Below are 12,703 nucleotides of genomic sequence, written 5' to 3'. Positions count from 1 at the left end.
GAAAAATGAAATAATTTTAGGCTCCTTCGCCCCCATCACTAAATTCTATCTGTTAGAAAAGGATTGTTACATTAGTGAATTAGTTCTTTTCACGGAACTGAAACGCGCCACGTCTGGGAGAGAGTATTACACCTGGGCCCTCGTTTTGGGTAATGGGGAATGTTGGCTCCAGGATCTACCGAGCCACCTTTTGTTTGTCCTGTCTTTTGCATTTCATTCTGTCAGAGCCCCTGCAAAAGGTGGGAGAGAAAGGGGGAGAAGGGAAGAGGGAGGGACCCAGTCATTCTCATTGCTCATTTCCTTGAGACACCCTCCAGAAATAGCCAGTCAGGAACTTGGGAGTCCGTGGTTTCCTTTTAGGTTGGGACTGTTTGCTTCAGATGGAAGAGTCCTTTTATTTCCATTGTGTTCCGTGTGCGACCGGTCCCAGAGAGAGGGTCCTGCCTACCAAACAGCAGGATCCATTTCTAGTTGAGGAACAACTAGATCTAGTTAATTAAATATAAATACATAGGGCTCTTTGAAGGTCAGGCTTGGGAGGAAATAATTCTTTCTCAAGCAATCTGCAAAGATTATCAAGTCAGTGTTTAATATTAGTTACTATTATTGGTAGTTTATTTTTTTAATTTATTTTTTATTTTATTTTTAAAGATTTATTTATTTATTTATTTATTTATTATTTATTTATAAGAGAGTGAGAGCGTGAGCAGGGGGCAGGGCAGAGGGAGAGGGAGAAGCAGGCTCCCCGCTGAGCAGGGAGCCCAACAGGGGACTCAATCCCAGAACCCTGGGATCATGACCTGAGCTGAAGGCAGATGCTTAACCAACTGAGCCACCCAAGCGTCCCTGTATTGGTACTTTAATACATCTATATTGGTACTTAATACATCTGTCTCTAACAGCTGTTGTACAGGACAGTTTTAGGATCTCATTTTACAGAGTAACACACTGAGGTTCAAAGGATGCAACTGGATTATGTAGAGTCACAACAACTAATTAGTCAAAGAACATGAATCTGAATCAGAGTTTGTATAGCTCCAAAAATCTATGTTCTGATCTACACAGAGACAGGGAAGAACTTACCGTCAGAGAGGATGGTAGGTGGTGGAGTTATGAACCTGGTGTCTGGACCTCAGACTTGCGGCTCAGCCCCTATGGAACTCTGGGTCACTTATTTAACCTCTGTGAACCTTGGTTTTCCCATCTATAAAATGGAAATGACAGTACCAACTCACAAGGTTATGGTAAGGAGCCCATGACATGACCTATAATGGCTCTGCCAGTTGTAGGTACAATAAAATTGAGTTTCCTTCTGTCTCACAACAATGCTTTCTCGTTGTTAATCAAAGGCGTACTATGGCCCAGTTTTGAAGTAGCCCCAGCTCTCTGCCGTTGGCATGTACGTTTCAGTGAACACTTCACCAGCTCTGTAGACGGGCGAGTTAATCGTTTCTGTTAAACTTATGATTTCTTGTCTCTGAAATGGGAGAAGGAAAGCGCTTTCTTCCTGGTGTTATCTTGGGGATTCAATGTATTCAGCGACTCTTTGTCAAACACTTACTAAATCAGCCCTGTCCTCCGCTCCAGGGGACACAGCGTCTGCTCTCATTTAGTGAGCAGGGGTCGGGGGGGAGCGCGGTATAGGTGTGAGAAGTAAAAACCAAACATAAGGTCAAATAGTAGTTCAAGGAGAAGCACAGCAGAGTAAAAGGTAGATGTGCTGTTTCTCTGAAGGTTTGTTCTGGTGAAGTGACATTTAGCCAGGATCCAAATGACATGGGGAAGCAAGCCCATGGATTGCACATTCCAGGTCGAGAGGTCAGACAGCTCCCAGGCCCCGGCTGGCAAGGGAGCCTGCATGACACGTTTGAGGAGCAGCAGGAGCCCGCTGTGACTGGAGGAAGGAACAAAGGGCTGGTGGCAAGTGATTAGAGAGGTAGCTGCTGATGCAGGGAGAGCGTGTGGGGCTTGTCAGCCTTAGTGAAGACTTGGAATTCGACCTGCTGTAAAGCACCTGGTGTTTTCAGCAAAATAGTGTCGTTGGACACAGGCTTTAGACAGAACATTCTTACTTGTGGAAGGAATAGAAAGGTGCAAGGCTTCGAGGGAGCGAGATCAGTTCGGAGGCTGTGGTAAGAGCAAGAGAGGCTTAAACTAGCGTGGTGACAGGAGAGGGGGTCAGCAGTGACTGGGAGTCCCCAGGGAGTAGGTGCTGATAGAGAGGAGAGGTCTAAAGACGAACCCTGGAGCTCCCCAGGGTTTAGAGAGGGGGAAATTGTGCAGAGGAGACAGAAGAAGTAGCCAGTGAGGAATGAGGAGAACCCGGAGGATGGGATTAAGTGGAATTAAGACAGAACCATAAACTTTGCCAGGCACTCGAAGAAGCAGCTTATAAGTGTTAGATCTTGTATTACTTGGAATGCAGACTAGGCAGTTGTTAACAACCAATTCCAAAATAGAGTTAAACAGGATAGAAATTTGTTTGTCTCTCACTTTCAGTCCGTGTAGGTGGCTCAGGGCTGGTGTGCAGCTCAGTGGTATCAGGGACCCAGGCTTTTTCTTACTCACTCTTAAGAAATGTCTTATCCCCACAGGAAGGAGATAGAGGGTGGGTGTGCTCTGCTTCTTTCATGGGCCCTTGTCCATGAAGTTTCTACTCACATCCTGTTAGCCAGGATCTAGTCACCTGGCCACAAGCCACAGGGGAAGGTGGGAAATACAGTCTTTCGCTGAATATCTGGGTGCTCGCTGAAATTTTGAATTATATACATAAGGGAGAACAGATTGGGAAGACAACTGCCAGTCTGTGTGACAACCATTAGGTACGTCTCACAGTTGCCATGGCTAGATAACGCCAGTCCTCATTTCATAATTTCAAAAACGCAGCGCTCTCTCTACTGATGTATTCTTAAACTCAACGGTAATTTCTCAACTCCCTGATTATCACTTTTCAGATTGATCCATCATGTTCTGTCCTAAAATGTTACACCATAACTTCAAAGCCACTCTTTCACTTAGAAATAATTATAGTTTCAAGGGAGGTAACAAAGAATTGTACAAAGAAGTCATGAGCACTTTTCCCCCAGCTCCCACCCCCCCACCCCAGTGCTAACAATCCAAACAACCTTATTCAGATCTCACCAGTTACATATGCATCTGTGTGTGTGTGTGTGTGTGTGTGTGTGTGTAGCTCTATGCGGTTTTGTCACGTGCATAGCCTTGCTTAACAACCACAATAGTCAGGATACTCAAGTATACTCAAGTGTACCATCACCACAAGACTCTTTCATATTACCCTTTATAGCCATATCCACCCTTCCCTCACCCTATTGCTAATCCTGGCACACATTAATCTGTTCTGTCTCTCTATAATAATGTTATTTCATGATTATTACATAAACAAAATACACAATATGCAGTCTTTTGAGATGTCTTTTTTCTTCATTATAATTTCTATGAGGTTCATCCTAGTTATTTTGTATAAAATACTTTTTTTTTTTAATCCTATTTCTTGGGTAGGATTCTGTGGTACAGATGTCCATAGACACTGTTTAAACCCTCTGTTTAACATAGTCCTATAACTGTTACCCAGATCAATACGAGCATCCTAGAAATGCCCTTTGTGTCCTCTTTCTGTCACCGTCCACCCATCAAAGTCAGTAATTCTCCTGACTTTTAATACCGTAGGCTAATTGTATTTGCATTTGAACATCCTTCACAAATGTGTAATTCCATTTAGGTTGAATGAGCTCTTTGGGTTCTGGTTTATTTTGCTTAACATTATGATTGTGAGGTTTATTCGAATGGTTCATTTCATTGCTGTGTAGTAATCTATTGTGTGATAATGCCACAATTTATTTATCTGCTCTGCTGTTAACAAGCATTTTAGTACTTCCTTGCTTTTGGCTAACAGTGGCATTGTGACTATTCCGGCATATGTCTTTGGTAAAAACATATATACTTTTGCGGGGAGGTACTTAGGAATTGGTGTGTCGTAGGTATATATATCTACTCAGATTTAGTAGATACTGCAGACAGATTTCCCAAATGGTTGTACCAATTGATACTCTGAGCGGCAACATATGAGGGTTTTGGTTGTACCCTAACCTTGTCAACACTTGATATTATCTGTCAACTTTTTCTTTATCCTTCCAGTGTGTTGAACCATGGCAGCCATTGCTTCCATGGGTCACGCTTCATGCTTTAAGCAGAACTTCTTTATTTTTCTTTTGCACCACTAGGAGATAGAAAACTGTATATTCTTTCTCAGTCTTCAGATTGAAAGTCTCGTTTGGCTTTCGAAGTTTCATTCAACAAACATTCGGGTCATAGGAGGCATTTTGGAGTTTGGAAAGGTAGCTAGCCCACAGTGTCTGCCATCCAGAGGTAATGTGGGTTTCTGACCGAGGACAAATGCTACTGAGCTGGAGAACAGGAACAGGGAGCCTCACACAAACATTTCTTCTGACCTCCCAGGCTAATAGTAAGCTTCAGATACTTCCTTTGTTCTTGTCAAGCAAATTCTTCCTTTGGAGCATTTTTTTCTTACACAAATGGCTTATTTAACCTTTTCTTCCCTATTAAGTGCTATCAATTTGACCAAGACCCATTTGACTTTGACATGTATTTCAGTTAAGAAGCATGAGAATTTCCTGTCATTTACTTTGGTGGCTAAATTGTTTTTCAAATAAATTGTTTTTAAAATAAATGAAGGTATAGTCTAGGATGCCTGTCCTTTCACAAGAAATGTCTTCTCTATATCTGGATTGTGTCTCCATAAATCTTGCAGTTATGATACTATGTACCTTGGCAGATTTCTCAGAAATACCACTATTGCTCCTTTCTAGAAATTTGGAACCATCCGGGCAGATTTGATTGAGCAGATGAGATTCAAACAGAGACTGAAGGTGATCCAGACGCTGGAGGACACTACGAAACGGAACGTGGTAAGTCCTTTGAAAAACAGCAGGTGCCCTTCTCGCTCCATAAACTCCTGCTGGACAGACTGAGATGGTTTAAAAAAAGAAAATCAGAACTTTTCCAATATAATATCTTTGAAATTGTGTGATTCATTGTGTCTCCCTTCTTATAGGTCCGAACAATTGTGACGGAAACTTCCTTTACCATTGATGAGCTGGAAGAACTCTATGCTCTTTTCAAGGTGAGTTTCAAAGCAAATCCATGTACAGCCAGGGGAATAAAAGAGTTCAGTTTAATGATTCAGTTAGTTCTAGGTTTTTCTGTTAAATTGAAGGGGCAGCATGAAGATCAAAATGCATAAATACGTAGAGCTGAGAGTAAAAAAACGGAATGCTTAGTATGAGAAGTAAACATATTCTTAACAGTCATTTAAGCCAATGTGGTAGCTCTGTTCCACTCCATGTAATATTTTAGCTGTTTCCTTGGACTTGACCAAGAAGGGTATTACTTTATAATACTCATGAGAATGATGGCAATTGAGTTTAAATGCTGCCTGAAATTATTGTAAATTGTGATTTTTTTTAAAATTTTAAGCTGTATTAAAGCACCTTTAGAGCTTTCCTATCTTAAGCTATGTTAAAGCACATTGAAAAAGAACTATGTAGCTAGAGTCAGAATAAGGCTGTACAACTGTCTAAGGAAAAGCTGGTTGGTTAAATTTCTGTGGTTTTCATTCCATAATTCAGTCCACACCAATCTTAGTCCTGAATGACAAAAACATTTTATTAGTAAATAAAACAAAGTAGATTTTTTTTTCTTCTAGAAAAAAATACTTTTGTCCTAACTATCATTATCAACCTCATAGGCAAAAATGTGGCAGTGAGCAAGAGAAACTTTTAAAAAGATGTCTTTTATGCTGATGCCATGTTTATCCCGATTTCTAATTGGGCAGCTGCTTTTTTGTAGTGCCTTTTACTGCCAGAGCTAAACTTGACTGGAAGACTGCAAAGATAGCAGGAAGCATAAAACAACAAAGATCTGGGTTGAATACTAATAGCTCTTAGAATCAGAGGGTGTGATAGCTGAGAATGTTTTTGCTAATATTCCTGCTTGCTTGTTAGCTACTGAAGAGCACCTCTCCTTTATTTTATATTTTCAGCATTTTTTAAAATATTTATTTGTCAGAGAGAGAGAGAGAGGGCGCACAAGCAGGGGCAGGTGCTGAGGGAGAAGCAGGCTCCCCACTGAGCAGGAAGCCTGATGCAGGGCTCCATCCCAGGACCCCAGGATCATGACCTGAGCTGAAGGCAGATGCTTAACTGACTGAGCTACCCAGAAGCCCCACCACTATTTTATTTCTTCTCGTTTCACTGGTGCCTACTGTAGTGTCTCTGCCTGGCAGGTGCTCTGAACATGTGTGTTGAATAGATAAATGAGTGATCAGTTACTCATCTAGCATAATCTCTGCTTGTTTCTGATACGGGTGCAAAGAGATTGAGGTCTCACAGCTGGTTAGTGATGCCCGTCGTGTAGCCTGGCAGAGTGGACCCCACCCCCTCCCCCACCGGCCTCCATTTGGCACTTGGTGGTGAAGTCTTTCTAGTGTGCCAGCCCACTCATATTTTATCCATACACCTTAACTAACTGCTCAGTATAAGCTGGTTATACCTAAGAAAGTGTCCCTCTTGGTTTCACAAAGGAAAAATGCAATGAGCCAACCTGGATCAAAAACAAAAAGATATAAGGATCCAGTTAAGATCCGATTTTAAAGGGATGCTGATGCTGAGGACCAGAAGAAATGTGCTTGGTGGGGTGGTAGGGGATAGAGCTGGGCTTTGGGGTAAGTGAACAGAAGTGGGAGTAGCAGCTGGAGGCAGCAGGGTCATGAACAGGTAACAGGAAGGACATTGACATTAGAAAGAGGAGGCTGCCCTTGGGGGACGCCCGGGAAAGGAGGATGAGGCCGGTTGTGTGCAAGTCCCAGATGTGGAGTTTGCTGAAGCCATGACTTCTTACCTGGGCACTCCTGCACCGTCTGGTCTGCACACCGTCAGGTATCAGGTGTGTCCTGTGGACCCTGAGGATATGCCTGAAGAAAACACGCTGTCCTGAGACTCCAAGCCCTGCCCTAAGCCTGTGTTCACAAACAGGAGTTCCCCAAACCTGCCCAGCTCCCCAAGAAAGAATCCAAGACTCGGTGTCGGGGCTGGGAAGGAGCCTAGATACTGTGGAACCCAAGATAAAAACTTCAATTATGGACTCTCTTTTGAGTCTTTGAAACACTTTAATTGGCCTTAAATCACTAGAACAAACATTGAGGCATTGGTACTCATCAGACCCTCTGCCAGTCTCTTTAGTCCTTCAAACAGCTAGTTTCCGGGGTGGAGTGGGGGGGGTTTCTGCAGATAGAAAGGAAGGATGCAGTCCTTTCCTGAGGAGCTCAGAAACTTGGCAGGCCACTCAGCCTACACCTGCAACTAATGTAACTATACTCAAATTTAAAAAAATAATAATAAAAAACTAAAAAGTTAAACTTGGAGGGACAAGGTGCAAAGGCTGCCACCTTGAGGCAGGTTTGATGGAAAATGTAGTTCAAGGCCCCTTTGCCCTAGTTTATCTTGAACTCTCTAAATACATCCTTTGGTCCTTTTTGGACGTCCGTGTCCCTGGTCTCCACATGACAGAGTATGGGGGCTAATCGAGGAACAGGCTCTTATTCTCCTGATGGTTGGGAGCACCATGAAAGTGCCTGCACCCACATTCAAGCCTGGTGGCAGAGTAACTTGAATGCTTTAGTTAGAAGGAAATGCTCTGGGCAACCTTTATCCATAGCTCAGGTAAAGAGGACCCCTGGGGAGGGGGGGATCACCCACCTTGCCCCCCCCCGCCCCGCCCCAACTGAGGGCTTTCGGGAATCCCCTTCCAGCTCAATCCTTGCGGCCTCTGGCCTCTCTGATCTCAGCTTCGCCTCCCTCTGACAGCCCCGCCCTCTGACCTCATCACCAGGAATGCAGTCCCCAAGCCCTGGTGAAACCCGACCGCTTCCTTCATTCTCCAGAGGCTGCCTTGTGGGGGAAACCTGGCTTTGGCTCTGCTTCCCACCTCTCCTCCTTCCTCTCTTGCCTCTTCCCACTTCTCTCTCTTTTCGTTCATTAGCTGTGATTCCCAGTAAACAATTGTGAAGAGACATCTGGGCTTTGCTGCTTTCGAAGTGAGGGCACAATCGAAGTACCACACACAACGACTGACTCCCCCCTTACACAACTCCCAGGCAAGGGGGAAAGATCAGATTTGAGAGCGCTTTTTTTCTATTGCAATATTTATACGTTACTGTTGTGAAATACTCAGATAGTACAATAGGGAATAAAGTAAAAATAAAGTCCTCCTTTTCATGCCCCTCCCATCTCTCCTATCTACCATCGAGAGCTAACTGGAAATGTCAGGGGAGGGGTGTCCTTCTGGGCTTTTCTGTTACGAGTTTTATCTTTGTGGTCTTCCTAGAATGGGTACATATATCCACCAGATTTAATACGACTTCATGAATAAGAGGCTGCCTTGTTTCCAAGGACAGAAACAGGAAGCTTTTTGTTGTTTCCAGAGGTTTATTCTCCTTACCCTGGGGGTTCCTACTCATAATTTTTCTAGAGCTCTTTTCAGATGTGCGCAATAAGAAGACAACATATTTGTAGCTTGAGTACTGTGACTATGCTATTTATGTCACTTCAGTGACCAAGACTCAGGGGGTACATGGGACAGTGAACTAGGAATTCAGAAACCCCCGATATTATCATGCTTCTGCTCTGAGGAATGCGTTGACCTTCTGAGAGCCACTCGGCCTCTGGGCTTCCTCATCCTCACCTAGAAAACATGGTGGTCTGATTAAATTACAGAACCTTCTCACGTGAACATTCTATCTAACTTTTTTAAATAACAAAATTGTGTGTATTTTCACAGGAGTTATTTTTTTAAATGCTCGTGAGTGTGTGTGTGAGGAGGAGACACAGAGGGATGTGGGGTGGGCGGGGCGGTCCCTTTCTTCACCTGCCTCCAGGAATGGAACTGGACCTTCCATACCAGCTGGAAGCTGCAGAGGGGGTCCACATGGAATTAGTAGGATGGTCGGGCAGAGATCTGTGTAGAGCAAGGAGAAGACAAGGAGCCCTGACACCAGAGCACCGCACCCCAGGAGACGCACACGGGTTGACGGGTGGCCCGAAAGCCCTTTTCCAAACGTCAGGCAGGGCCCTTTCTTCCTGTTATTTGCTGTGAGATCGCAACCCCAGCAGTCCTCCTGTTCTTCCCTTTTCCAGGCGGAGCATCTCACCAGCTGCTACTGGGGCGGGAGCAGCAATGCACTGGACCGGCACGACCCCAGCCTGCCTTACCTTGAACAGTATCGCATTGACTTCGAGCAGTTCAAGGGGATGTTTGCTCTCCTCTTTCCCTGGGCCTGTGGAACCCACTCGGAGGTGCTGGCCTCCCGCCTGTTCCAGTTATTAGATGAGAATGGAGACTCTCTGATAAACTTCCGGGAGTTCGTCTCTGGGCTAAGTAAGCAGAGACGGTTTTGCATGACTTTGGAGGGGACCGATGGGGCAGGAACACCGGCCCCACTGCTGGTGGCTCTGGGAGCGGCCCTCAGGGCCCAAGCCCCACCTTGCCTCCAAAGATTGGGTTTCTAGGGCAGAGGAACACATTTTAAGGTTTGCAAACTGCCAGTGACGTTTTCTGTTGGTTTTTGTTTGTTTTTTTTAATTATTTATTTGATAGAGATTGCACAGGCAGTGGGAACAGCAGGCAGAGGGAGAGGGTTCAGAAGCAGGCTCCCTACTGAGTAAGGAGCCTGATGTGATCCAGGGACCCTGGGATCATGACCTGAGCCGAAAGTAGCCGCTTAACCGACTGAGCCACCCAGGCGTCCCAGCCTCTTTATTTATTTATTTATTTTAGATTTTATTTATTAGAGCGTGCACACATGCACCCATGCGCACACGGGTTGGGGGGAGGGGCAGAAGGAAGGGGAGAAGAGACTCCTTGCTGAGCAGGGAACCCGACGAGGGGTTCGATCTGAGGACCCTGGGATCATGACCTGAGTCGAAGGCAGACGCTTACCTGACGGAGCCACCCAGCCACCCCTGCTGCTGACATTTCTTTTTAGTGAATGGAGGTACTCTATGATTAAAGCATTGCCTTCTACATGAGTTAGTTCTCAGCCCTACTTAAAATACATCATCAGAGAATTTGCAAGACAGTAAAATGCCAAGTTAAACACTGAAACCACAGGCCATGATAACTTTACAAGAGAAAAAGAAATATTTGGGTGGATTGTTTTTCTTTGACAAAAACTATATTTACATTATATTTCATAAAATTTTATTTAAAAAATTTCATAATGTTTTTAATGAAGGGTTGAAGAAACCACAGCAGTGCTGCAGTCTAAATGGAGGTCTTTTCTCCCCATTTAACCTGGAGGACGGTCCATCACGAGCAAGAACACCCCATCTCACAAGCAGGGCGTGGTTTCTGGCTGTCGGCCTCCCTGACCCTGATTCTGCGTTAGCAGGACGGCCCTGTGTTCTTTTGAACTCTTGCTCTGTTTGTAACTGAGCAGAAGATCTATAGCATAGTAGAGCCTGGCCTGCCAGATAGGAGGTTGTGGTTGTAGTGCGCATTATGGCAGGCTGCCAGAGGGAGAGAAGGAAAAAAAGTTGATTCTAGTCGTGCCACTCTGTGACCTTGGCCATGTACTTTAAAACGATATGCCCTAGGAAAGATGAAGGGGTCGGTCATAGAGCCAACCATGATGCCAAAAAAGTGCTCTAACTCTTTAAGAATAATGACTAGAGGGCTTAGAGGCCAGAGGAAGCTGATGGTTTTTAAAAAGTCAAGGGGGTATAGCTGAGATGCCCTGAGGAAGGAAAAAATTATTTGTGTAAAGCACTCATGTATATGCTTAAAGGGCGACGTGGAAAAACGAGCCTTTTTTTTTTTTTTAAAGATTTTATTTATTTGAGAGAGAGAGAGAGCACGAACAAGGGGGAGGGGGAGAAGCAGGCTCCCTGCTGAGATGTGGGGCTCAATCCCAGGACCCCGAGATCATGACCTGAGCCGAAGACAGCCACTTAACTGACTGAGCCACCTCGGCGCCCCAGAACTAGCCATTTTTAAGTGCAGATGCTGTTCAGATGCTTTAGAACTTATACTTGATCACTAAATCCAAACAGGGGCCTTTTGAGGAGATAGTAATGGTAATTACCATTTACCCAGCATTTACTCTTCTCTAGGTGCTTACCCAATGCTTTATGTACATTTAATCTGCCTCGGGTGCACTACTACGAAGTTGGAGTTTGGAACCAGGCACTCCAGGGGCACAGTTTGTTCTGTCACTATAATGTTTTATTACCCACCTGCTTACTGTTATCATCCCCATTTTCAGTTAAAGAGATGAAAGCTCCGAAAGGTTCAATAACTTGCTGGGATATTAGTTCTCAGCGAGTCGATACTTAACCTCTTATTGAACTGAACGGCACAGCTCGCACCTGCTAGGCCCAGGATTCAGTAATGTCTGTGTGGATCGCTCACCCTTTTTTCATTACTCTGTGCTGACGACAGCAACAGGATATTTTTTAGGGAAGGGGGAGCTATCACTTTTTAATTACACAAGTCGCACATAAGTACCTTCCACTTAAAAAAGAGAGAAAAGAAACAGTCCAAACAGGGCTAAAGGCTCCTTTGCCCCTCTTTTCATCTTTTCCACCCCAAGGTAACTACTTATTACCAGATTGGTGGCTATCAAAAAGAGATTTTTTTAAAAATTAGCTTTGGACAAGGATAAAGAGGAAAAGGAGACCAGTGTGGCATGTAGAAAGTGATAGAGACAAATATTTAACTTAAGTTCGGTGACTCCAGTAAGGAAAATTCCCTTTAAAATCTTCAAGAAACAAAAGCTGTCCGGGATAGTGAAAACACTGGGAAAGAGTATTTAGGCTCCTCGGAATGCAATCGCGTTCTTGAGCAAAGTAAGTAAGCCTCGCCCTAGATACTGGGAGAATGCTTAGAACTGTTGCTAGTTATGTGGGTCAGTTATTAGTTTTAGAGACAGAAAAAAAAAGAGAAATTCTGTTCAGCCTTTAAAAACTAAAAAATGAATTTTGGGAAAAGATGCATCAGTAATTTTAATGCCAGTCCCCAGAAAGTTCCCTCTAGAAATTCATGAACAGATGGTCTACATGGAATTAGAAATGAAGGATTACTATCAGAAGCTACGAATGAGCTGTGTCTCCTTTTCCAGTTGTGTTGCTGAAAGGCAATCTCTAAATATGTCATGATGCAGCCGGTCATTTGACAGAAAACTCATTATACACCAAAAAGGCAAGGGGCACCTGAGTGCCGCAGTCGTTAAGCATTTGCCTTTGGCTCAGGTCATGATCCCAGTGTCCTAGGATCAAGCCCTGCATCTGGATCCCTGCTCAGCAGGGGAGTCTGTTTCTTCCTCTCCATCTCCCTCTCCCTCTCCCACTATTGGGTTTCCTCTCTTACTGTATCTTGCTGCCAAATAAATAAACAAAATCTTAAAAAAAAAAAAAAAAACCCTTAAAAAAAAATAAACCGAAAAGGCAGGAGTATATTGAAGTTGGTGATTGGGTGACTGGCTGAACACTGCCCACCATGTGGGATGGTTAATGAAATCAGTTTCAGGGGAGAGTTCTCTAGTGCATGGGGCTTGATTCTTAACCTCTGACCGTTTCTTCATTTGCAAATGAGTTACTGTCAGGATTAAATT

At 44.1% G+C, this 12,703-nt stretch overlaps 1 protein-coding gene across 1 annotated transcript in view; it reads left to right on the top strand.

Annotated features, from left to right (window-relative positions):
• The window catches only part of TBC1D9 (TBC1 domain family member 9), a 120,845-nt gene that overhangs the window by 98,141 nt on the left and 10,001 nt on the right, over positions 1–12,703 (top strand). The window contains exons 14-16 of the mRNA XM_080797137.1: positions 4,848–4,946; positions 5,093–5,161; positions 9,231–9,471. Coding sequence (XP_080653263.1) covers positions 4,848–4,946; positions 5,093–5,161; positions 9,231–9,471 — 409 coding nt within the window. The remainder of the gene's footprint in view (positions 1–4,847; positions 4,947–5,092; positions 5,162–9,230; positions 9,472–12,703) is intronic.

This window comes from Martes martes (genome assembly GCF_963455335.1).
Source record: "Martes martes genome assembly, chromosome: 2".
In the NCBI taxonomy this organism is placed as follows: Eukaryota; Metazoa; Chordata; class Mammalia; order Carnivora; family Mustelidae; genus Martes; species Martes martes.
This window is presented reverse-complemented; position numbering and strand designations above follow the sequence as displayed.